Source organism: Trachemys scripta, chromosome 10 (assembly GCF_013100865.1).
Source record: "Trachemys scripta elegans isolate TJP31775 chromosome 10, CAS_Tse_1.0, whole genome shotgun sequence".
NCBI lineage: Eukaryota > Metazoa > Chordata > Testudines > Emydidae > Trachemys > Trachemys scripta.
This window is the reverse complement of record NC_048307.1, coordinates 33029971-33052556: the sequence shown is the minus strand read 5'-3', so window position 1 is coordinate 33052556 and position 22586 is coordinate 33029971. Positions and strand designations below refer to the sequence as shown.

Sequence of the window (22586 nt, the reverse complement as noted above, 5' to 3'; positions counted from 1 at the left end):
TACTCTGCCACAACTGGTACTTAAATATTTCTGAAGAATTAAATAATGTTGTAAAGATCTGCTTCCTTTTTGATAAAATTTTAGAGTCCATTGATAGATTTCTTCCTTTCCTGCAGGTTTGTGGATTCTGGTGAAATGTCAGAGTCCTTCCCTTACCGAACCAAAGCTCTGTTTGCTTTCGAGGAGATAGATGGAGTGGATGTGTGCTTCTTTGGCATGCATGTACAGGAGTATGGCTCTGACTGCCCACCTCCAAATACCAGGTACTTTTTCATTTCTAGAGTGACTGGTGCACATGGAGCCTTTTAATACTTTAAATACAGGCTAGCTACACATACTTCCACATACTGAAATATTCGAGGCACACGCAGTCTTACTATAAAGTTAAGTGTGTTGAAGACTTTTCCACATAAAAAAAATTGACAGTCAAAATGTTAGGAAGTACATAAAATTCAAATCTGTCTACTTCCATGCTTGCATTTTCCCTGGTCTCTCAATATCTTTGCTTGTTGTCCAAAAGGTGAAACACTAGCAATATTTCACTTTTATTTCAGCAACTTTACATCATGTACTTTGACATGTCTCTTTGGTCAGTGAAAAGTGCTTCTCCTCTTTGAAATCAGCTGCAGTCTTTATTTTCCAGGTCCCTGCCCAAAGCAACCAAGTCAGTGGCTATTGTAAAAGCTGAACACCAGCCTATGAAATCTAATGTGGTTTGTATTTGAATAATTTTCTTTTTTTGTTTTCTCCGTGATCCTCTCAGGCGTGTGTACATATCGTATCTAGATAGTATTCATTTCTTTCGACCCCGCTGCCTCCGAACTGCCGTTTATCATGAAATCCTTATTGGATATCTGGAGTACGTGAAGAAACTTGGGTGAGCAAAAGTTGTCTGAATTCTCTGCAAAGTGATGCTGTAATTCAATGTCATGTGAACAGTATGGTTATTCTATGTAACTTTAATTAAAGAGTAGACTTCTCTCCTATTTTGATTTGTTTAAGACAATCTCTTAGCTTCCTTCCACCGTCTTCTCAACAGTCTTATGAAACAGACACCTCTTCTCCCGCAGTGGAGATTAGGGTTTGGATTTCTGCACCAGTGAGCATATAGTGGTTTTTTCCCCATACTGGGAACGTTTTTCCTAAACTTCTCTTTCCCTTTTTAGACTGAGAGAATCTCACTCCCTCCAGCCACTAAACTGGTGAGAGAGGTGGGTACTAAATAGCCCAGGCAAAGCCTAAGTTCCATGATTAGACCATGGGCCCTTGTAGATATAAGCTATTACTGCCATAAAACTCCCCAACATCTTTATAAGGTAGTGAGAAGTCTGAATCCATTTCTAAATGTGGTTGGGTTTATGTATAGAAAAGGCAAAGGAAGTTAATTAAAATGCCAAATGAGTGTTAATTGAGATGTTATTGGTTTTTGCATGTAACCTGCAGGTATGTGACAGGTCACATTTGGGCCTGTCCCCCAAGTGAAGGAGATGACTATATTTTCCATTGCCATCCCCCTGATCAGAAAATACCAAAACCCAAACGCCTGCAAGAGTGGTATAAGAAGATGTTGGACAAGGCATTTGCTGAGAGGATCATTCATGACTACAAGGTTTGTATACCTTTTACTGGCTGGATTGATTTTACAGTGTTCATTATATCTAGGCTACTTACTACACTTCTTCAATATAAGGGAAGAGGCAATGACTGTTCTGGTTAATGTTTTATAAACATTTACATTTTTAGCCATTATCTTCCCTTGCTTACAGTTTTCTGCAGCTTTCACCTCTGAGGTGACAGCCTTTTAGTCTTGGTCTCTGCCTTTATGGAAATTTTTTGTGAACATTTGAGCAAAACTAATTCAGCCAGGTTTGGCTAGAGTGTGGGAAATAAATAAATATAAATATCTAGATAGATAGCTATACAGTATATGGATATATATTTTAATCAGGCCTATTTGAACAGCAGTGGTCCTGAAATGCCTGGAGTTGAAAGATGAGTTTTGGCATGGAAATAGCCTTTGTCAAGGAAAAGTGCTATGGAGGATGGTGGCAAAAATTGGTTTTGATTTGACCAAGTTATGACCCATTGAAAATCTCAGGCGAAGGTGTACATTACATTTGAAAGGCATTTTCTCACTAAGTTTATTAAGTCTGATGCTAAGGAAAGTTATGCTGTTCACTCTTAATTAGCTAACTTAGCTGAGTAGTGAATGAAAGGCTCCATAATGCCCTTGTCACATTCATTGCTTATCTTGTAATGGAAAAGCTGTGCCACTTGTAAGTTTGTAGGGGAGATGTTCTTTCCTAGGGGTATAGGACACATGGCTAACGTTTAGCCTAATAGCCAGTTGTTGTTTTTTCTTTCAAAAATCTCTACTTTGAGAAAGAGTTCTCTTCTTTCAGTAATGGTCCCTATTGTATTCCACTGAGAGTTACAAAGGAGAAGGCTGCTAGAGAATCTGTTCTTTTCTGATCATACAAATACTTTTGTTTTGAAAAAACTAAACATATGTATATATTGCTAATAACTTTATAATCATTAGGTGTGCAGTTGTATTTGTGACAGTGTTTTAGAATACACTCTAAACTCCTCCATGTAGAATCAGTTCCTTCCAAGTGTCCTACTGTGTACTAAAAAAGCTTTAAGCCATGTGAGTGCAGCAGGTGTGCCTCAGGTTCTGCTATTGACTTCAGGCTCTTTTTTTTTTTTTTTTTTTTTTTTTTTTTGGTACTTCATTCAATCTTACCATTGTGTGACACATTTAACAGGATATCTTCAAACAAGCAACTGAGGACAGGCTGACAAGTGCCAAGGAGCTGCCTTACTTTGAAGGTGATTTCTGGCCAAATGTGCTGGAAGAGAGCATTAAGGAGCTGGAACAGGAAGAGGAGGAGAGGAAAAAGGAGGAAAGTACAGCAGCTTGTGAAACAACAGAGGTAAGTTAACCTTTGCATACAATACTTGTCCCCAAATCAGAAGGTTGTCCACGTTGCTAATCTCAGCTAGAGCTCATACCCGATACTGATAATGCAATTCAGAACTAGAAGAAAAAAATATTTTTTGTCTTTCAGTTGAGTTTTTAAACCAAGGTTCCCATCAGCTACAATTCTGGCTTCTTTCCAGATAAAAGTTAAAAATTCTGTGGCTCTTTTTAAATAGAGTAGTAAAAACTTCCATGTCACAGACAACGTTCCTACTTTCTTTTAAAATGCTTTCTAAAACCCAAGGATGTCTGTGAGCTATTTTGGATTGCATAATGGCTGTCTGGTTTGCTTTACAGCCCTTTCGCTGAATTTCTAAATTCAAGCTACCTTAAAATATCTGCATTTTGAAAGACACTATTTAAAGCCTGAATTCTTCTTTCTATAGCAAGCCTATTCGTGTCAATTTGCAGTGATAGAGGATTGAAATTCAAATGTTAGTACTACTAATTACTAACGTTTTTTCATTGACTTAGCCCATGATTCTAGATATTATAGTTTCCTCCAGTACCGAGTATGTTCCAGTCCCCAGAATCATCAATGGCACCAGGGTGTTTACCTCTAGCTTCCCTATCAGCCCCACCCTATTCCAGCAAGGAGTCAGTGACCAAGATGACAACCTCTCTCTAGTCTCACACCATGCCCCATCATTACAACAACTGGGACCCTCCTAGCCACTTCCTGATCCTCAGCCCTCCTGGTATGGCTACCCTTGGGTGCAGCCACTTTCTTCCATTCATCAGGGATGCTCTCAAAAAAATCATGACAGACAACATTGTGAAGGGTTCAGTCAGAGACCCCCTTGGGACTGTCACCTGATGTGCTGAAATTACCTCTGTGCCCGTTTTCCCTGCCAGCTTGGGACTCCAGAGCCCTGCCTTGTTGAGCTGAACACACTAGCCTGCTGCAACACAGACTCGGGGTCTGGGCCACGCCCCCAAAGCTGCAGACTTTAACCAAAAACAGCTCAGCAGGTTACCTCGCCAACACCCATACGCCCAGTTCCCAATGGGATCCAAACACCAAATAAATCCATTTTACTCTATATAAAGCTTATACAGGGTAAACTCATAAATTGTCCGCCCTCTATAACACTGATAGAGAGAGATGCACAGCTGTTTGCTCCCACAGGTATTAATCACTTACTCTGGGTTCATTAATAAACAAAAGTGATTTTATTAAGTATAAAAAGTAGAATTTAAGTGATTTCAAGTAATAACAGACAGAACAAAGTAAGTCACCAAGCAAAATAAAACAAAAACACACAAAATCTAAGCCTAATACATTAAGAAATTGATTACAGGTAATATCTTGCCCTCAGAGATGTTCCAATAAGATCTTCCAAGCTATCCCTCCAATCCCTGGGGGGGAGGAATAGCTCAGTGGTTTGAGCATTGGCCTGCTAAACCCAGGGTTGTGAGTTCAATCCTTGAGGGGGCCATTTAGGGATCTGGGGCAAAAATCTGTCTGGGGATTGGTCCTGCTTTGAGCAGGGGGTTGGACTAGATGACCTCCTGAGGTCCCTTCCAACCCTGATATTCTATGATTCTATGATAGACTCCTTCCTAGTCTGGGCCCAATCCTGGGCTCCACCCCTTTTTATAGCTTTGGCACAAGGCGGGAATCTTTTGTCTCTCTGGGTCCCCACCCCTCCTTCTAAATGGAAAAGTACCAGATTTAAGATGGATTCTAGCATCATGTTACATGGTCACATGTCCTGTCAGACCCCAGCCTCCATTCTTCCTTGGGCTGGCCCACACATACACAGAAAGGTTTGCAAGTAAACAGAGCCATTTACAATTCATTGATTCTGAAGCACCCTTAATGGCTTCCACTTAATATGTTTACATCAGTAATACAAGTTTATATCTTATTCTCCTAAATCCTGACACAGAAATAATACATACAAACAAATAGGATGAACACACTCAGTAGATTATAAGCTTTGTAATGATATCAAGAGACCTTTTGCATGAAGCATATTCCAGTTACATCATATTCACATTCATAAGCATATTTTCATATTGCATATGGAGTGCAATGTCACAAATATAAAACGCATGTTTTACATACATTGTCAGGGAGGCGCCAGGTCACCCTCTCTTTTGCACGGAAGCACTAAAACTCTAGAATTGGTGCACCCCCACAGTGTACTCCTGTTCAGAGCCCCAGAACCTCAGGAGGACACTTATGAGGAGCAGGAGGCCAGGCTAAAAGAGGAGACTACATGACAAATATCTCCTCTTCCTCTCTGGATGAGGCAGTGATGCCCCTGGACATATAGCACACCTCCTCCTCTTCAAGAATTGCTCTCTCAGGCAACAAGGTGCTTTTATATCCTGCCAAGATTATCTAGCAGACACCAATCTCTGTTTTGCCAACATGTAAAAGGGCCGACAAGAAGTACTACTTGCCCCCAAAAGAGGCAGACTTTTTTTTACACATGCTCAACCTAACTCTCTTGTGAATGCCATTAATTCATGAGGACAGCAACACCACGCTAAATCGACGCCACATGATAGAGACTGGAAGAGGAGAGACTTATTTGGAAGGAAGGCATGCTCTTCAGCAACTCTGCAATTCAGGATTTCAAACTGCCAAACCTTAATGGCGAAGTACGACCACATGAATTATTGAAAACTCAGTGCCTTTATTGACCACTTGCCAGAAGCACTAGAACAGTTTCAAGCCATCATATGTGAGGGCCAGCTGGTAGTGAGAACGGCACTGCAGATCACACTGGATGTCACTGATACAGCGGCTCACTCAGTTTCGATGGTGATGGTAATGAGGTGGGTTTCGTAGTTGCATCTCTCAGGGCTGCCAAAGGAGTACAGATGATGGTTGAGGACCTCCTTGTCGAGGGCTTCAGCCTCTTCGCTGTCAAGACTGATGCCTCACTTCATACTTTGAAGGATTCCAGAGCTATGCTGCGCTCTCTAGGAACCTACACACTGGGACAGAAAAGGAAATTCAATTCATAACCATCTCATATATCCCGACAACCCCAGTTTCCCCTACCACTGTGATACTGCGAGCCACAAAGAAAGAGACCTAGAGCAAAAGCAGAAACCATCAGCCCCTCAATCCTCAACATCCCAGCCCTTAACATCAATAAACCAGGTTTGACACCTTGGTCGAGGCCCTGAGCAACCATTCCTTACAGCAATATCTGCAACACACAGGCCTTCCACATCCCTTCAGATGTCACTTATCTCTTTTCCTCAGGAATTAGGAAAACATCACTTCCAAAAAATGGGTCTTGGAGATCATATCCAAGGGTTACTCTATCCTATCTTCTATCTTCAACACTCTCCCTCCTCATTCCTCTTCAGGGAACCTTTTCACGAGAGACTGCTACGTTAGGAGATAGATCACCTTCTATGCCTAGGGGCCATAGAAACAGTCCCTGTACACTTCAGAGGCAAAGACTTTTATTCCAGATATTTCCTGATCCCCAGGAGAAAGGAATATTGGAGACACATAGTAGATCTAAGAGCACTAAACAGATGTGTGATGGTGCAAAAGGTTCAAGATGATAACACTAGCGGCTGCTATTCCATTTCTGGAGCAGGGAGATTGGTTTTCAACCCTCAACCTACAGAATTCCTACTTCCACATCTCAATCCTACTATCCCATAGAAGATTCTTCCAATTTACCTTTGGGCAGGACCAGTACCAGTACAGAGTACTTCCATTTGGCCAGTCCTCTGCACTCAGGTGTATTCTCCAAGGTCCTCTCCATCGTAGCAGCACATCTATGAACATTAGGTGGTATTTACCCATATCTGGACAATTGCCTTCTTCAAGGTTCGTTCCTTTGAAGACACCCTAGGAGCTACCCAAAGGACTATGCACATATTTGCACAATTGAGTCTACAACTCAATATCCAGAAATTGATCTTGACTTCAGTACAGTGTTTGGCATTTATAGGGGCCAAACTCAACACAGTGCAAGCGAGAGCGTTCTTCCTGCAGCACAGTTTCAACACCCTGACCAGTCTCATAGAGACAGCCAACAAATGTCAGCCAGAAATTGCCTCAGCTTCTTGGGCACATGGCGGCATACACGTTTGTGACATCTCATACCCGACTACACATGGGGTGTCTACAGGCATAGTTCAGATCTGTTTACACTCCAAACAAAGACAGGCTAAACAAGCCATTAGTGATACTCTCCAGAGTCAAACATTCCCTGGAATGGTGGAAAGCCCTATCCAAGGTTTGCGCACGGATCCCATTCGTGCAACCCCCACCAATACTGATTCTAACAGACACCTCTCTAATAGGCTGGGGAGCCCACCTGAACATCTGCAGAGTTCAGGGCAAATGGTCCCCCACCGAAGCTGTACTCCACATCAACCTTTTGGAGGTAAGAGCCGTCAGAAATTCCTGCACACACTTTCTCTCATTCATGAGGGATACTCTCACAAAAATCAAGACAGACAGCATAGCATGCATGTTTTACATAAATTGTCAGGGAGTCGTCAGGTCACCCTCTCTTTTGCATGGAAGCACTAAAGCTCTGGAATTGGTGCATTCTCCACAGTGTACTCATATCAGCCATCAGTATGAGCTCAAAGGCTTTCCAAATGGGTCTCAAATTGCATTAACTGTTATCATGCCTGTAACCTGCTGCCTCCATCAGGAATTTGCACACACTCCACATAATCCATCTCCACCTCTGTTGCATTTGTTAAAGATATTTCCATCTCAGTAATCTGCAGGACAGCAACGTGGGCCTCTGCTCATACTTTCGCGGAACTCTATGTAATTACTTCAGATTCTGCTTCTGGTGCCAACTTCGGCTCATTGGTGTCATCAATAATAGACTCCGTTCCAAAGCCCCAGCCCTCCTTAAGGGACACTACTGTGAAGTCACCTACAGTGGAGCACCCATAGGGACACTACTCAAAGAGGAAGTTATGCACCTTGTGCAGTAACGATGGTGCTTCGAGATGTGTCCCCCATAGGTACTCCGTGACCCGCCCTTTTGTCCTCTACTTCGGAGTTTACAACAAAGGGGCTCTGTTGTAGAGAAGGAACGGAGAGTGGTTCGCCCACACAGCTCTAGGTAGCCTCATGGCAGAGCACAAGGGAAGGAGAGCACGTGTGCAGGCTGAACGGACACTGCCACCTAAAATCTCGAATCAGGGGCGCAGATACACCTACAGTAGAGCACCGATGGGGGTACACACCTTGAAGAACCATAATTATTGCACAAGGTGAGTAACTTCCTCTTCTCATTTTAAATGTAGTCCATGTGAATACTGCAGGTAGGTAATTAGTATTCATGTATTAATGTTTGATAATTATTTAATTTATCTGACTCCAACGTAACTTAGATTGAAGGAAGTAGTAGGAAACAAGTGATTGGACAAGGAGAAAATCATTGTCATCAAAATTTGGTTACAGTAATTTTTAAGTACAGGTCTTCCAACAGTTTCTCAACATAAATTTCCTTCAGGAGTAGTTTTTTCATTTTTAACACCTTCAAAATGGCAAAGATCAATCTGCAGTAAAGACAATCAGCAATACTAACGGCAAGTCAAAGATTTAAATTTGATTAAGTTGCAGGCTTCTTTTATGTTTCAACATAGCACAAAATGAACAATTTAAAGAAATGATTGAAGCACTTCTCTGAATATGCAGATTTGAACTTTTAGGTTCACTACCTGATGTTGCAAGTGAAGAGAAGAGAAAAAATTTACTAGCCAAAAGAACCAACAATTGCATTAATGCAGGGGGGAGGATAGCTCAGTGGTTTGAGCATTGGCCTGCTAAACCCAGGGTTATGAGTTCAATCCTTGAGGGGGCCATTTAGGGAACTGGGGTAAAAACCTGTCTGGGGATTGGCCTTGCTTTGAGCAGGGGGTTGGACTAGATGACCTCCTGAGGTCCCTTTCAACCCTGATATTCTATGATTCAAAGATAGCTGGCTGAAAATGAGAAATGGTCTGATAAAGGCTATAAGCATCCATACTGGGGGGAAATGAGTTCCTACTTAATGCTAGTGTTTCTGTGTCTAAAAAGAAAACATAACATTGTATCCAAGTTGCTGAAGGTGCCAATCCAAGAATGGCAGAGAAGTGTAACAGTGAAGACTTTTCCCTTTCGATTAGAAAATGCAAACAGAATGAAAGAGTGCAGACATCCTAAACTTCTCAAATGCATTCATCCTAAACTTCTGTCACTGTTTCAAATCTCATTGAGAAGGAAATTGCACCTTATAACGGGAATGTCAAAACTGTGGCCTCTTGATTTGTTTATGTAGCTCACATGACATAGTCAGATTGTCCAAAATCTTTAAATTTCTACCTCTCACGTTTTTGAAGAGCAGCTTCCAAATGTGAGCTGAGCATAACTGATGCAGTGGTGATGGTCTCAGTCTGCTGGCTGCCTGAAACCATGAATGAGAAGTGTGGATGCCCTATTAATCTCTTTGAAGTGTCATCTCTGCAATCCAGTGAAAACATTTCAGTGTCAAAATTGACTAGTTCAGTGCTGAGCATTTTAGCAGATAGACTGAGCGGGAGAGTGGGAGTGAAGCCCACAGCAAAGTTGGAATTAGGAGTTGTTGCAGAGAAGGAAATGCAGAGGGAATAACATAGGTAATACAGACAGGGAGGAGGGAAAGAAACAGAAGAAAGAGGTTGGGGAACCAAGAGAAACAAAGAGCAGAGATAGCAGTGACCCCACTGTAAAGTGTATTTTCTCACTGAGTAATGCGAAATGCAAAAATAAGATCCTGAATAAAAAACAAAACAGAACGCCTAAAAGTTTAGTTACTGCATAAAAGCCATATTTGCCTCTTGATCTCGCTGCAAACTTCCCAGTGACAATATAAGCAATTGCTATGGATCGAAGGGAGTACAGAGTCCTAAATTTATATCAGGGACCATAATTTACCAGAGAATTTGGCACCCCTGCATAACACAATCCTCAGGTACATGATGCAACCATGATGGTTGGCAGCCCCTACCTTTCCACAGCCCCCCAGCTCATGCTCTCCACACGCACTCACATGGGGAAAAGCTGCTCTAAATTCAGACAGCCACTAGAAGATTCACCACTCCCCTTGTGTTAGGAGGGTTTGTGGGTAGCTACTGTTGCATCTCTTCTCCCACCACCCTCCAAGGCTGGAGCCTACGCCCCGCTGACACTTGGCTACCCTAATGCTCCCTTGGTACAGTTGGCACCCAGCACAAATGAGTCTCTCTCTCAGGCAGCTCTCATTTACCACAGGGACCATCCTGGTGCCTGGATGGTGCAGAAAGAGGGGAGTGCAAAAAGGCACCTTTACTCTCTCCTTTGCTCCAAGCTGCACTGAACTGTTCTTGGTTGCTGTTGAAGACAAGCCCTGTTTTTCTGCCTTTGCACTCAAACATAAATGTTAAGTCGCACTGAGTAGGTGGAAGACTTGGATCAAAAAATACCAACGTTTTACTTATCAAGGGCCTGTATAGACAGGCACGAAATGTACAAAAGCAATTGAAGGAAGTTTTGAAGAGCCTTGTCAGATTACAGGCTGATAACACTATCACCATCTCAGAGGGAAATCTAGTTTGGTCTAATTGACAGCAAAGAGCTGGAAAAGCAAAAGGACAAAACCAAAAAATTATTTAAGGAAGTTATGGAATTAATGACTGATCCCATACACAGAGGTCATAGGTTGTTCACAGACTAGGAAGAAGAGGCTGAAACCTGGCTGATAGAATATAACCCGGACTTTCCTCACTCTCCTAGCCTTTAAGAGTGAAAAGTTAGATTTCTGCCCTGAACATATGGTTTGCAAAGGAGACTGTATCATTGTTGCATTAACATTTTGGAAGGAAAATAAAGGAATGCAGGGCAGTTGCATTCGGAATGTGATAAATTTTGAAAAGACCTGCACTTCCGTCTGACTCCCATCAGCAGCACTATAGTGTGTTTTTAATGCATTCACATGGGCTTGGTCAAAATTTCAGTACAAGGTAGATGCTGAAAAAATGAATGAATTGATAAAAGAATATTGGTATCTAAAGGCAGAAGCAAGAGAGAGATAATCCTAACTTGTTAGAAGAGTGGAGACTTTATTATGTTTACTGAATTGCAAGCTTTTCAGTTTAGATGGTGTTTGCCTTCGTGTTGGAATAAATTGCTTACAAAGAATATAAGTGTGTGTGTTTCATTTCATAGAATTTTCATGGGTGCTTTTGAGTTGTGGAAATCACAACTCGGGGAGGGGGTGTTGGGAGGTTTTTGACTTGGTGTTCATGTTTTAAAATAATTGTCAAGGGCATCTAGTTCAAAAGAGGCAATTTTTTTGCCTGGTCTTATAAATCTAAACATAATCTGATCTGTAAATGGGCATAGAAATGCTTTAAAAATTATTATTCATACATAAAATTGATCCCTCAGTCAGCTGTAAAAATCCATACTGATGGGTTTTAAAAGGAAATTATTGTCCCTGTGCTTGCCTCTACCATTTAATACACAGTCATTACGGTCTGATGTGTCACGGCATCTGCCTGGCATATGCCTTGTTATGAAACTTCTAGTGGAAAGAATTGTACATGCGCAGTAGCCAATTTTCTGAATGAAATAGTGTAGACTTTTTAATTTTAAAGCCCCCAGAACACTCATCCTTGTCTGCACGTTGAGCCTCAGGGTGCACAGAATTTCAGAGAAACAAAGCTGTTCGAAGTGATAGAGCCCAAAAAAAGTCTGAAATCCCAAGGCCAAGGCGATTCTGTTAAACTCCTAAAATATTGGTGTTGTGTAAAGAACTGCTGGCAAGCTGTAAAAGGTGAAGTGTGCAAAGCTTTCACACAAAAGTTATAATGAAAAGAAAACTGCATAAAATCCCAAATCCTTAAATGAATATATGTATATTTAAATTACAGACACATTTGTTACTTTAAATTGTTTGAAAATTGATTTTTTTCCCCTTCCCTTGCCTGACAGGTTTTAAATTCTTGCCTCCTATTTCTCCTGGAAGACTGTAGTGTGGCTAATTTACATAAATTGGAACAGAGTCTCAACTCTTGACCGCAAAGGGCTTGAGTAAAACAATAGTAAATGGAACCAAGTTTTACAAAGTTTAACATTCTTCCAACATATTTATTGCAGGGGAGCCAGAGTGACAGCAAGAATGCCAAGAAAAAGAACAACAAAAAAACCAACAAGAATAAGAGCAGCATCAGTAGAGCTAACAAAAAGAAACCCAGCATGCCAAATGTGTCCAATGATCTGTCCCAGAAACTCTATGCCACCATGGAAAAGCATAAAGAGGTACAGTCAAAAATACTGCTGAAATAGGAGATAACATTCTTGTAAAATGAGGCTTGACAATAGTTAAGTCAAAACAGGAAGGAACAGTGCTTGTGACTGCAATTACTTTTATTTTTCTTTTACAATACATATTGAAGTAGGTTACCTTCAACTAAATTAATTAGATTATACTATATCTGTGGTATGGTATAAGCTTTGTTTCTCTATTAAAAAGCTTTTATTTCTAAAAGATGTTTTGGAGTTATTTTTATAACCCTAGTCATTTTTCCCATTTACTTGCAGGTCTTTTTTGTGATTCACTTACATGCTGGACCTGTAATAAACACCCTGCCTCCCATTGTGGACCCTGATCCATTACTTAGCTGTGATTTGATGGATGGACGAGATGCCTTCCTTACCTTAGCAAGAGATAAGCACTGGGAGTTCTCCTCATTACGCCGATCCAAGTGGTCCACATTGTGCATGCTTGTAGAACTACATACTCAAGGGCAGGACCGTTTTGTCTATACGTGCAATGAGTGCAAGCACCATGTGGAAACAAGGTGGCATTGTACTGTCTGTGAGGTATGTGCAAATGTGTCTGACTCTTTTTTCTCTTTCCACTTCTCCTTCTAAATGTGTCTCCTTCTCCCCCAAGTTAAATGTTCTGCTAAGAACTGCCTATAGATCCAGAAACTAATTCTGAGTTAGGTGTGGGGATTGTCAGCATGGGTAAATTGTCATAGCAGAGTAATTATTCATGCTGTGCAAGACACGGGTTTACCTAACCCCTGCTGTAGACGAAGCTAGGGTTGACAGAAGAATTATTTTGCCAGCTGAGCTATTGCCTCTTGAGTATTGCTGCCATGGAAAAACCCCTTCTATCACTGTCGTAAGTGTCCATGCTACAGCAGCATAGCTGCCACGCTACTGTTGTGCCACTGTGGCACCTGTAGTGTATACAGTTTCAGTTCTTTCAGGTAAGTATATGCTTTAGCTTGAACCTCCTCAATATGAAGGTTGGTTTGGGGGATAAAATTTTGATTTAGGGGTAATAACTAGTTTCTAATCTAACTGCTATAGGAGCAGCTATATGTACAGCAGTCAAATAAGCAATCAATTTCTGAATCTAAGGTAGATTTAGCTTACTGTTAAACTCTGATTCTGAGCTAGGTTTAACTTGATATTAAAGGATCTAGGACCTTTAGACTCATTGTGCTGGTCTCTGAAGCTGGACTTCAGGAGGCTGTCATGTCCTATCCCAGTGAAGCAACTGTAACTGATGGGGTGGAAACTTACTGTCTCATAATACCATCTGAAAAGGACAGAAGCAGGCAGGGCAATTAGTTGCTGGGGATAATATCTGAGTAGTTTCTAAAGAGGTTACTTGCTCTAGAGTGACTTAACTGGAATATTTTCATAAATAGAATCATAGGGTTAGAAGGGACTGCAAGGATCATCTAGTCTAATCGCCTACCAAGATGCAGGATTTGTTGTGTCTAAATATTGGGTGAGCCTAGCATTTCCTCTCTTGAGGTGGCCCAGTTCCTACAGCAATAGCACTGGGTGTTGGGCCCTTCCAAATGTGCCTTAGTTGGCATTGAGTGAAGCAAGACAGATCCCACCCTGCAAAAAACCCCACAGAACAGTAAAGCCTAGTTTCACATCAAGAATACGTTGGCATTACCTCTTTAGCCCTTGTAGTATCAAGAGCTTTATGCTGTATTAAGATGCTGAACTGAGTGGGTTTGTCTTTATTTTTAGGACTACGATCTTTGCATTAACTGCTACAACACTAAGAGCCACGACCACAAGATGGTTAAATGGGGCCTGGGTCTGGATGATGAGAGCAACAGCCAAGGAGAGCAACAGTCAAAGAGCCCCCAGGAATCGCGGCGACTAAGCATCCAGCGCTGCATCCAGTCCCTGGTCCATGCCTGTCAGTGCCGCAATGCAAACTGCTCATTACCATCCTGCCAGAAAATGAAACGGGTTGTTCAGCATACCAAGGGCTGCAAGCGTAAGACAAATGGTGGCTGTCCTGTATGCAAACAGCTAATTGCTCTTTGCTGCTACCATGCCAAACACTGCCAAGAGAACAAATGCCCTGTGCCATTCTGTCTCAATATTAAACACAAGCTCCGGCAGCAGCAGATTCAGCACCGCCTCCAACAAGCTCAGTTAATGCGCCGAAGGATGGCTACCATGAACACCCGAAACGTGCCTCAGCAAAGTTTGCCTTCTCCTACCTCAGCAACGCCTGGTACTCCCACGCAGCAGCCAAGTACGCCACAAACGCCGCAGCCGCCTCCTCAACCCCAGCCCTCCCCTGTAAGTATGTCACCAGCTGGCTTCCCCAGTGCAACAAGAACTCAACCCCCTACTACTGTTCCAACAGGAAAACCTACAAACCAGGTGGCAGCACCTCCACCTCCTGCCCAGCCTCCCCCAGCTGCTGTGGAAGCAGCTCGGCAGATTGAGAGAGAAGCTGCCCAGCAGCAGCAGCAACTCTACAGGGTCAACACCATAAACAATGGTTTACCTCCTGGCCGTCCAGGAATAGTAAACCCAGCAGTGGGTTCAGTGAACCAGATGCAGCAGGTTGGCATGAATGTACCCCGGCCTAACCCCGTAAGTGGTCCAGTAATGTCCAACATGCAACCTGGACAATGGCAATCATCTCCAATGCCACAGCAGCAAACAATGCAGCCGGGAATGCCGAGGCCTGTTATGCCAATGCCGCCACAGCAAACTGTAGCTGTGCCAAGAATGCCAGGTGTGCAACAGCCACCGCGCAGCATTGCACCGAATGCACTTCAGGACTTATTGCGGACCTTGAAATCACCTAGCTCTCCACAGCAGCAACAGCAGGTTCTTAATATTCTCAAATCCAACCCTCAGCTTATGGCAGCTTTTATAAAGCAAAGAACAGCCAAATATGTGGCAAATCAGCCTGGGATGCAACCACAAGCAGGCATACAGCCTCAGCCTGGGATGCAGCAATCTCAGACTGGGATGCAGCAGCAAGGTATGCACGCACAGCCTAGCTTGCAGACCATAAGTGCAATGCAAGCAGGAGTCCAGAGACCGAGTGTTCCTCCTCAGCAGCAGGGAATAGGTGGCATGAATCCCCAGGGGCAAGCGATAAACATTATGAACCCTGGACACAATCCTGGCATGGCAAATATGAGTCCACAGTATAGAGAGATATTGAGGAGGCAATTACTACAGCAGCAGCAGCAGCAGCAACAACAACAAGGAAGTGCTGGCATGGCAGGAGGGATGGCAGGGCATAATCAGTTTCAGCAGCCTCAAGGACCTGGAGGTTATCCTCAAGCCATGCAACAGCAACGAATGCAGCAGCATATATCAATACAGGGGGGGTCCATGGGACAGATGGCTCAGATGGGACAGCTGAATCAGATGGGCCAACCTGGCATGGGGGCAGATGGCACCTCCAACATTCAGCAAGCACTGCAGCAAAGGATTCTGCAACAGCAACAGATGAAACAGCAGATAGGGTCCCCAGGCCAGCCTAATCCCATGAGCCCCCAGCAGCATATGCTCTCAGGACAACCACAGGCATCTCATCTCCCCGGCCAGCAGATTGCCACATCCCTCAGCAACCAGGTGCGATCTCCAGCACCCGTTCAATCTCCCCGGCCCCAATCCCAACCACCACATTCCAGCCCGTCACCAAGGATACAGCCCCAACCGTCACCTCATCATGTCTCTCCCCAGACTGGTTCCCCCCACCCAGGACTTGCAGTTACTATGGCTAGCTCCATGGATCAGGGACACTTGGGCAACCCAGAACAGAGTGCAATGCTTCCACAGTTAAACACCCCAAACAGGAGTGCATTGTCTAACGAATTGTCTCTGGTTGGTGATACTACAGGAGACACACTAGAAAAATTTGTGGAGGGTTTGTAGCATTATGGGAGCATCACTTTTTTCCTTTCATGTTCCTGGACATTTTGTACTGAAAATTCAGACATCTAGGTTGTTTTGAATCCTAGATGGAACTGCTACTTCCTACGCATGGAAGAATGAATTGCTGTTTAAAAAAACAATACAAAGAATATATTTTTTGTTAAAGCCAGGCGGTTAAAATATCTGGTCTCTTTTGTGGGGTTTTTTGTTTTTGTTTTTTTGGGTTTTTATTTTTTTTTTGTTCCTGTTGACTCGTACCTTTTTTTTAATGGGAAAACAAGTTCATTATATTCATATTTTTATTTGTATTTTCAAGACTTTAAACATTTGTGTTTAAAAGCGAAGAAAAATAATATTCAGAAACTGTTTCCTGAAAAATGCAACATTATAATGTATCCCGATAACTTTGACATGTTGCGGGAAGATTTTTTTCTATAGTGAACTCTGCAGGCATTTGAAGTATTACCCCTGGAAAAAATAGGAATTGACTCTTGCACACACAAATACACACATTGGCTAATGCCAAAATCCTTGTCTTGCAGATGTAGAAATTGTTGCTTTGTTTCTCTGATAAAACTGGTTTTAGATGAAAAAAAAATAGGGATGATCACTCTTAGACCATGCTGATTTCAATAGAGAAGAAGCATTCTTTTCTTTCATTCTTTCTTCTATGTGAAACTTGAAATGAGGAAAGCAATTCTAGTGTAAATCATGCAAGCTCTATAATTACTATAAATAAGAAAATCCAAGAAGATTCAATCACTGTATAGAATGGTAAAAAAACAAAAAAAACCTCATTTCTTACTTATATATCATATTGTTAAATAAACTGTGTGCAACAGACAAAAAGGGTGGTCCTTCTTGAATTCATGTACATGGTATTAACACTTAGTGTTTGGGGTTTTTTGTTATGAAAATGCTGTTTTCAACATTGTATTTGGACTATGCATGTCTTTTTTCCATTGTATATAAAGTATTGCTTAAAATTGATATAAATTACTGAAGTTTTTAACATGTATTCTGTTCTTTAAAATCCATGTAAGAATGTTTAAGGTTTTTATTTATTTATATATTTTTGGGATCATGTTCTTTGTAAGACATGGCTATGAATATTCACTCATTACACAGAAGCAGCCAGTGGCATTGATAGGCGAGGCACGATACAAGGAGTACTGTCAGTAGCATGTCTGTTTTACCACACCCTTTATCAATTGTTTCCTTTTTGGGGAAGGGGAGAGGAAGAGAATCTGTTCCCCATACATTTAATACTTACAGGCATTCATCCAGAAGGGTTAACTGGAATAAATTATTAACAGCCGTTACTTTTTTAAAATGCATTGAATTTAGAGAAGGATCACCATTGGAAGAGAGAGAGAAAGTACTGAGTTAATTCTAGGCTAATTTATTTAGTCTATAGCAAAATATGAACATAATATGAACCTATTGACTTTAACACTATTTTTCTGCTGTTAACTCCAAGTCTAGATTTGAGGGTTTTCTGTGGAATAAAAAGAACTAATCATGTACGTGTTCCCTCTAATATCCTGTCGTCATGCCCTGATGTTCCTGGGCACAGTCCACCACCCAGTAAATTACTTTTTCTGAATTTAAAACTGAGGAAACTCTCCAGGTTTAGGATGTGAAAGTTAAATCCACCGTTAGCCTAGGATTACAACACCTTAAATGTTAGTCATGTGGTTTGTGAACTTCAAAGGGGATTTGCAGCAAATCTAGAAGAATACCCCCTAACCCATGGTCTGGTGTTGCTCCGGTTGGGAGCATCTGGCTTGCTTGGCTTTTTACATGAAGTTAACACTTCCTCCAGTATTACATTTTTTTTTATTGGGACAGTGTTTTAAGGAAAAAAAGCAAATGTATTAACTTCTGGAAGTGGAAGAACTTTTTGCCCCATACTGTGAAAATAGTAGTGCACCACAGCACTGCTTAATCTTTTTTAAACTGTAGAGGGTCTCTGCTTAACTTCTTCTGCAAATCTAAACTGTTGTACCAACATCACCATCTTTGGACTCACCTTCCCGTGCAACTATCTTCAGCAATCAAGATGTCAAAATTCTGGGCTGGGGTGAGGTCACTGAACACTAACCCAGAGCTTGTCCAAAGGAAATTGTTGTAAAAAGGATGGAAAGCCCTGATGCTGTGTCTCATGCTGTATACATAAAAGGAGAAAAATACTATATTTGTGATCAAAAAGAGGAAACTTGAAATGTGCTGGTGTTTCTAATAAAAGCTGGTAAAACTGCTTGGATTGAAGGATGGTTCCAACTGGCTAGTGCCCATTAAGATCAGCTGAATCTGAACTAAGGTTTAGCTGGCTGTGCTGAGTCCCGTGTGTGTGTGTGTGTGTGTGTGTGTATATATATAAAAATTATTTTAAAAATCCATTAGCACTATTTCTAAAGCTGTATAAGGGAAACCTGAGGGAGATGAGGCTGCTTTCATGTTACAGTTCAACTGGCTTCCAGCTGTGGAAAGTGTACAAGAAAGTCCTTATAGAAAACAGGGAAACATAATTAAGTTCTGATACCCCTGTTGAGAGAATGCTGCTAATACTGTAAGTATGGGGTGTGTGTGGGAGGGAGAGTCTAGAATGCACAGTGTCACTATTCCTGATCCCATATACTTCGCAGCCATGCTGAATGCAGTGGCACATAATTTCTCTGGCATCTTCAAATAAATTCAGAAATTAGACGTGGTTCTTAAGCATAGACTTTAGAATGCTTTAGATAAAAGGGTGAATTTTACAGGTGGGGAACAGGTGCTGTCCCACTTTGACTCTGGCAGAGCTAGGAACAGATCCTAGATCATAAGGTACCAGCTGCTTTGCTGTACACTATTCTCTGCAGAGAGCTTTGACAGTCAGTATAGGCTTCCTCGACTTTATTTTGACAAGAAGCTCAGCATAACTTTAGTTCTGGAATGTTTTTCAGTTTTGTCAAGCCCTGGATTTGAATGCGTTGCAGAGTTTTATGCTGGCAATAAACAATTGCCTTGTAGAAACCTTGAGAAATTTAGGGCTTCTGCAACCTGAAGGCACGGGAGGCAGGTTTGAATCTTTTGGCACTGAGGTGATTAGGGCTTTTAGCTCCAAAGAAGGGATGTATCTCCTTTCTTTCCTGTCAAAGCCAGGAATCGCTTAATTATTTTTGAGCAGAAGGGGCCTTGAATTCTGAATTGCCTCTTGCAACAACTTGGTCCACTTGCCTCCTTGTCCTCCCTTTCTCCACCATGCTATCTATCAAGGATGGATAGTCACATGTGCTGTGTATTTCAGCTAAAGTCAGCAGAGAAATAGCAATGTTAACAGATAAGATGTCATCGTTATGATTGAGTCAACACCCGAGATGAGTGAGAGCATGGCTCATCCCTTGCAAAGATGTTGTTTCAAACTCTTTACAGATTCAAGATAGCTCTGCACTAGTTCATGTTCACTTTGTTTTGGAAGGTTTTCTTGGCAATCTGAAGGGCTAGAAATTTTCTTTTAATGGGAGCTGCAACTGATTCTGCACCATAAGTTCCTGTGTATGGTCTGATGCAGCCCTGCAGCATACAATCCATCCTCTGGTAGGAAGTAAGGAAGTTCTAATTTAGTACTGAGATTCAATTCTGCCTTCCCCTACCCTGAAATGTACTAATAGCAATGTTAGTTTGAGGGCAGTACACTGTAATGATCAAACTGGAGCTGTAGTACCAAAATCAAGATAGCATAAATACACAGCGCTGAAAACAGCCACTGGAGTGGAGGGCTGCACTGTATCTGATGTAACTTGTGTATATTATATGCATGATAATGTACATTTGAGATAATCAAGATGGATATGATAAGGGAAGCTACTTGAGAAAAAAAATCTGTGTGTGATAGAAAACAAGAACTTGGAATGCAATGCTGTAGCATCATAGCTCATCCATACCACTCTGGGATGGATTAGAGATGGAGATGGTGATGACTACAGTAGCTTGTTCAGGCATTTCTATTCTAAAAGGAAATCTTCAGTTTCTTTTAACTTTCCTGAATTTTCACCTTGTTTGAAATTTTGGATGCCCTGCTTTCAGTTAGGAATCCATTTATTTATTTTCTGCAAGCTTCACCCAGAACTCTTGAGCCATTCCCAAACATTGGCAGACTGGGAACAAATAGTTCTACCAAACATTCTGCATTTGCTTTCTGAACAGCTGTAGTCCTTAGGTCACACACATGCCTTTCCTGGGGTTGGTAAAAAGTTGGTTTCGATTTACCTAAGTTGTAGGTGTTCACATGCACTGCTTTTGTTTAATAAAGTACGGCATCTGCCACTGTTCCATTAGCCCTGTCCAAGCAAAGCATGTAAATTGAGAGGACGTTTCTGCAATACAGATGTCTCAGTAGTCAATTAGCATTACACCTATGTACATAAGAAAGTTAATGTCAGTTTTAATGCAAACAGGCTTATACAATATAATCTGTGAAACTGTATATTCCATAAATTCTACTGAAGAGGCCTTTCCACATAATAGGGAATGAATGTATGAAATAGTGCAAAGGCTTAGACCTCCTTTATTTCATATACTGTACAGTGTATCTGGTGCTTTATTGCAGTGATGCAAATAGCTGTATATGATGGCATTTTTCTTAAAAAAAAAAAAAAAAAAAGACTAGGAAATCCCTTATAAAAATCATTATAGTCAAAGAATATAAAGGTTGCAAAGTGAAGGAGGCAGCAGCTAAGAAATTCCAAATTTGTTTCCCATTAAGTCTGCCCCTTGTGCGCATGGATTAGTGTCATCCTTAATTTCACTGTCATACTTTTCCCCTTACAATCCTTTCTTCATTTTGTGTGCAAGTTGGTTAGTACTCAGGCAACTGTTCAATATTTATATTTATCCATATTGTTAATTCAGTGACTTTGTTTCATCCACCACACACCTTCCACACACAGCCCTGAATGGGCTTTTTTTGTTTTTCCCTTCAGAGGGTTTTCTGTAGTGCTCTGCATTGTTGTGTATCAGCCCCCTACAGACATTAATGATTTATCCTCACGGTCAGGTCAGGAATTATCTCTATTTATTGGAAATTATGTGACTTGCCCAATGCCATGAAGGGAAAATCTGGTTGAGGTCACAGTAGAAACCACTGTTTCATGAGCCTAAGTCCAGTGGCTTAAGCACAAGACCAGCCTCATTAAATAAATACCAACATGTGGAAGTGAGTGAGGCATTGGTGCTCTGGGTCTGGCCCTTTTCACTACACAACCCTGGCTAATAGACTCACCAAGTGACCGACAAGGGCACCCACAGAAAAAAAAACTGAACACTATCTCCTGCATGTGCTCAAAAGAGCACAGCAAAGGTTTCATGGGCACCATCAATGTTGGGGTTTCCTAACCTTTGGTTGCTTCACTTTACAATTCTATTCTTTAAATGGGGGTGAGGTGGTTAATGGAATATAGAAACAACAAGGAGTCTGGTGGCACCTTAAAGACTAACAGATTTATTTGGGCATAAGCTTTCGTGAGTAAAAACCTCATCCGAAGAAGTGAGGTTTTTACTCACGAAAGCTTATGCCCAAATAAATCTGTTAGTCTTTAAGGTGCCACCAGACTCCTTGTTGTTTTTGTAGGTACAGACTAACACGGCTACCCCCTGATACTGGAATATAGAAAGTTTCACATAAAAGTAGGGAAGTTGTGCTGCTGCTCTATATGGGCTCAGTGCTATCACCCGTGCAGTGGAAGTAGCTCTTGTCCCTGTAGAATAAGCATATTTAAAAATTCAAAAAAAGGCCATTAAACTGAGTCACAGGGTCTGACATGGAGAGGGACCCACTTAATAAGCAGTATGGAAAGGTGATGCAAGTGGCAGGCTGGGACAAGAGATCTCCTAGCGATCAGTTATTCAAGTTAGATGCAAGTGACAAAACAAGAAGGCGTAACCCAAAACTGAACATGGAAAGAACAAAGAGATGGGCACACAAGCCTTAACAGTGAGAGCAACAAACTAGCAGGGAAGGAATGGGAAGTACTTCTCACGGGTCGTGCTCATCAGCTAGTCTGCGAGGGTGGTAATGAAAGATATCCCTTGTTCGTCCGAGCAAAAGAAGGTCACTCTGTGACCCAAGGCCTACGCACCCGTCTTGCAGCGTCAATGCATTGGATTGTTTAGAAGTTTCATTATGTTATAGTTTTGGCCTTTGTTCCACACAAAGTGCCGTACTTTGCTTTACAAAAATACCACCATGTCTAGGGGAAATCTTCCTATTCCAGTGCTGGAAAGCTGCCCTAGCAGGGTGACTGGATTCCCCTGGACCTGGGGGAGATGTTGGCTGTATAGTGATAGCACAGTTAGTTATTTGCTATGCTCTCCATGTAGGGAACCTGGCACGAGCAGGCAGGGACACAGCTGGAGCATGCTGGAGTCTTAATCCTG

At 41.8% G+C, this 22586-nt stretch overlaps 1 protein-coding gene across 3 annotated transcripts in view; it reads left to right on the top strand.

Annotated features, from left to right (window-relative positions):
- The window catches only part of CREBBP (CREB binding protein), a 189023-nt gene extending 170597 nt beyond the window's left edge, over positions 1-18426 (top strand). For all 3 annotated transcript variants that reach the window (XM_034784283.1, XM_034784284.1, XM_034784282.1), the window contains exons 25-31: positions 117-263; positions 764-877; positions 1444-1609; positions 2769-2936; positions 12093-12254; positions 12537-12818; positions 13998-18426. In XM_034784283.1, the coding sequence (XP_034640174.1) occupies positions 117-263; positions 764-877; positions 1444-1609; positions 2769-2936; positions 12093-12254; positions 12537-12818; positions 13998-16166 (3208 nt within the window). In that variant the 3' untranslated portion in view covers positions 16167-18426. The remainder of the gene's footprint in view (positions 1-116; positions 264-763; positions 878-1443; positions 1610-2768; positions 2937-12092; positions 12255-12536; positions 12819-13997) is intronic.
- The last annotated feature ends 4160 nt before the right edge of the window (positions 18427-22586 follow it).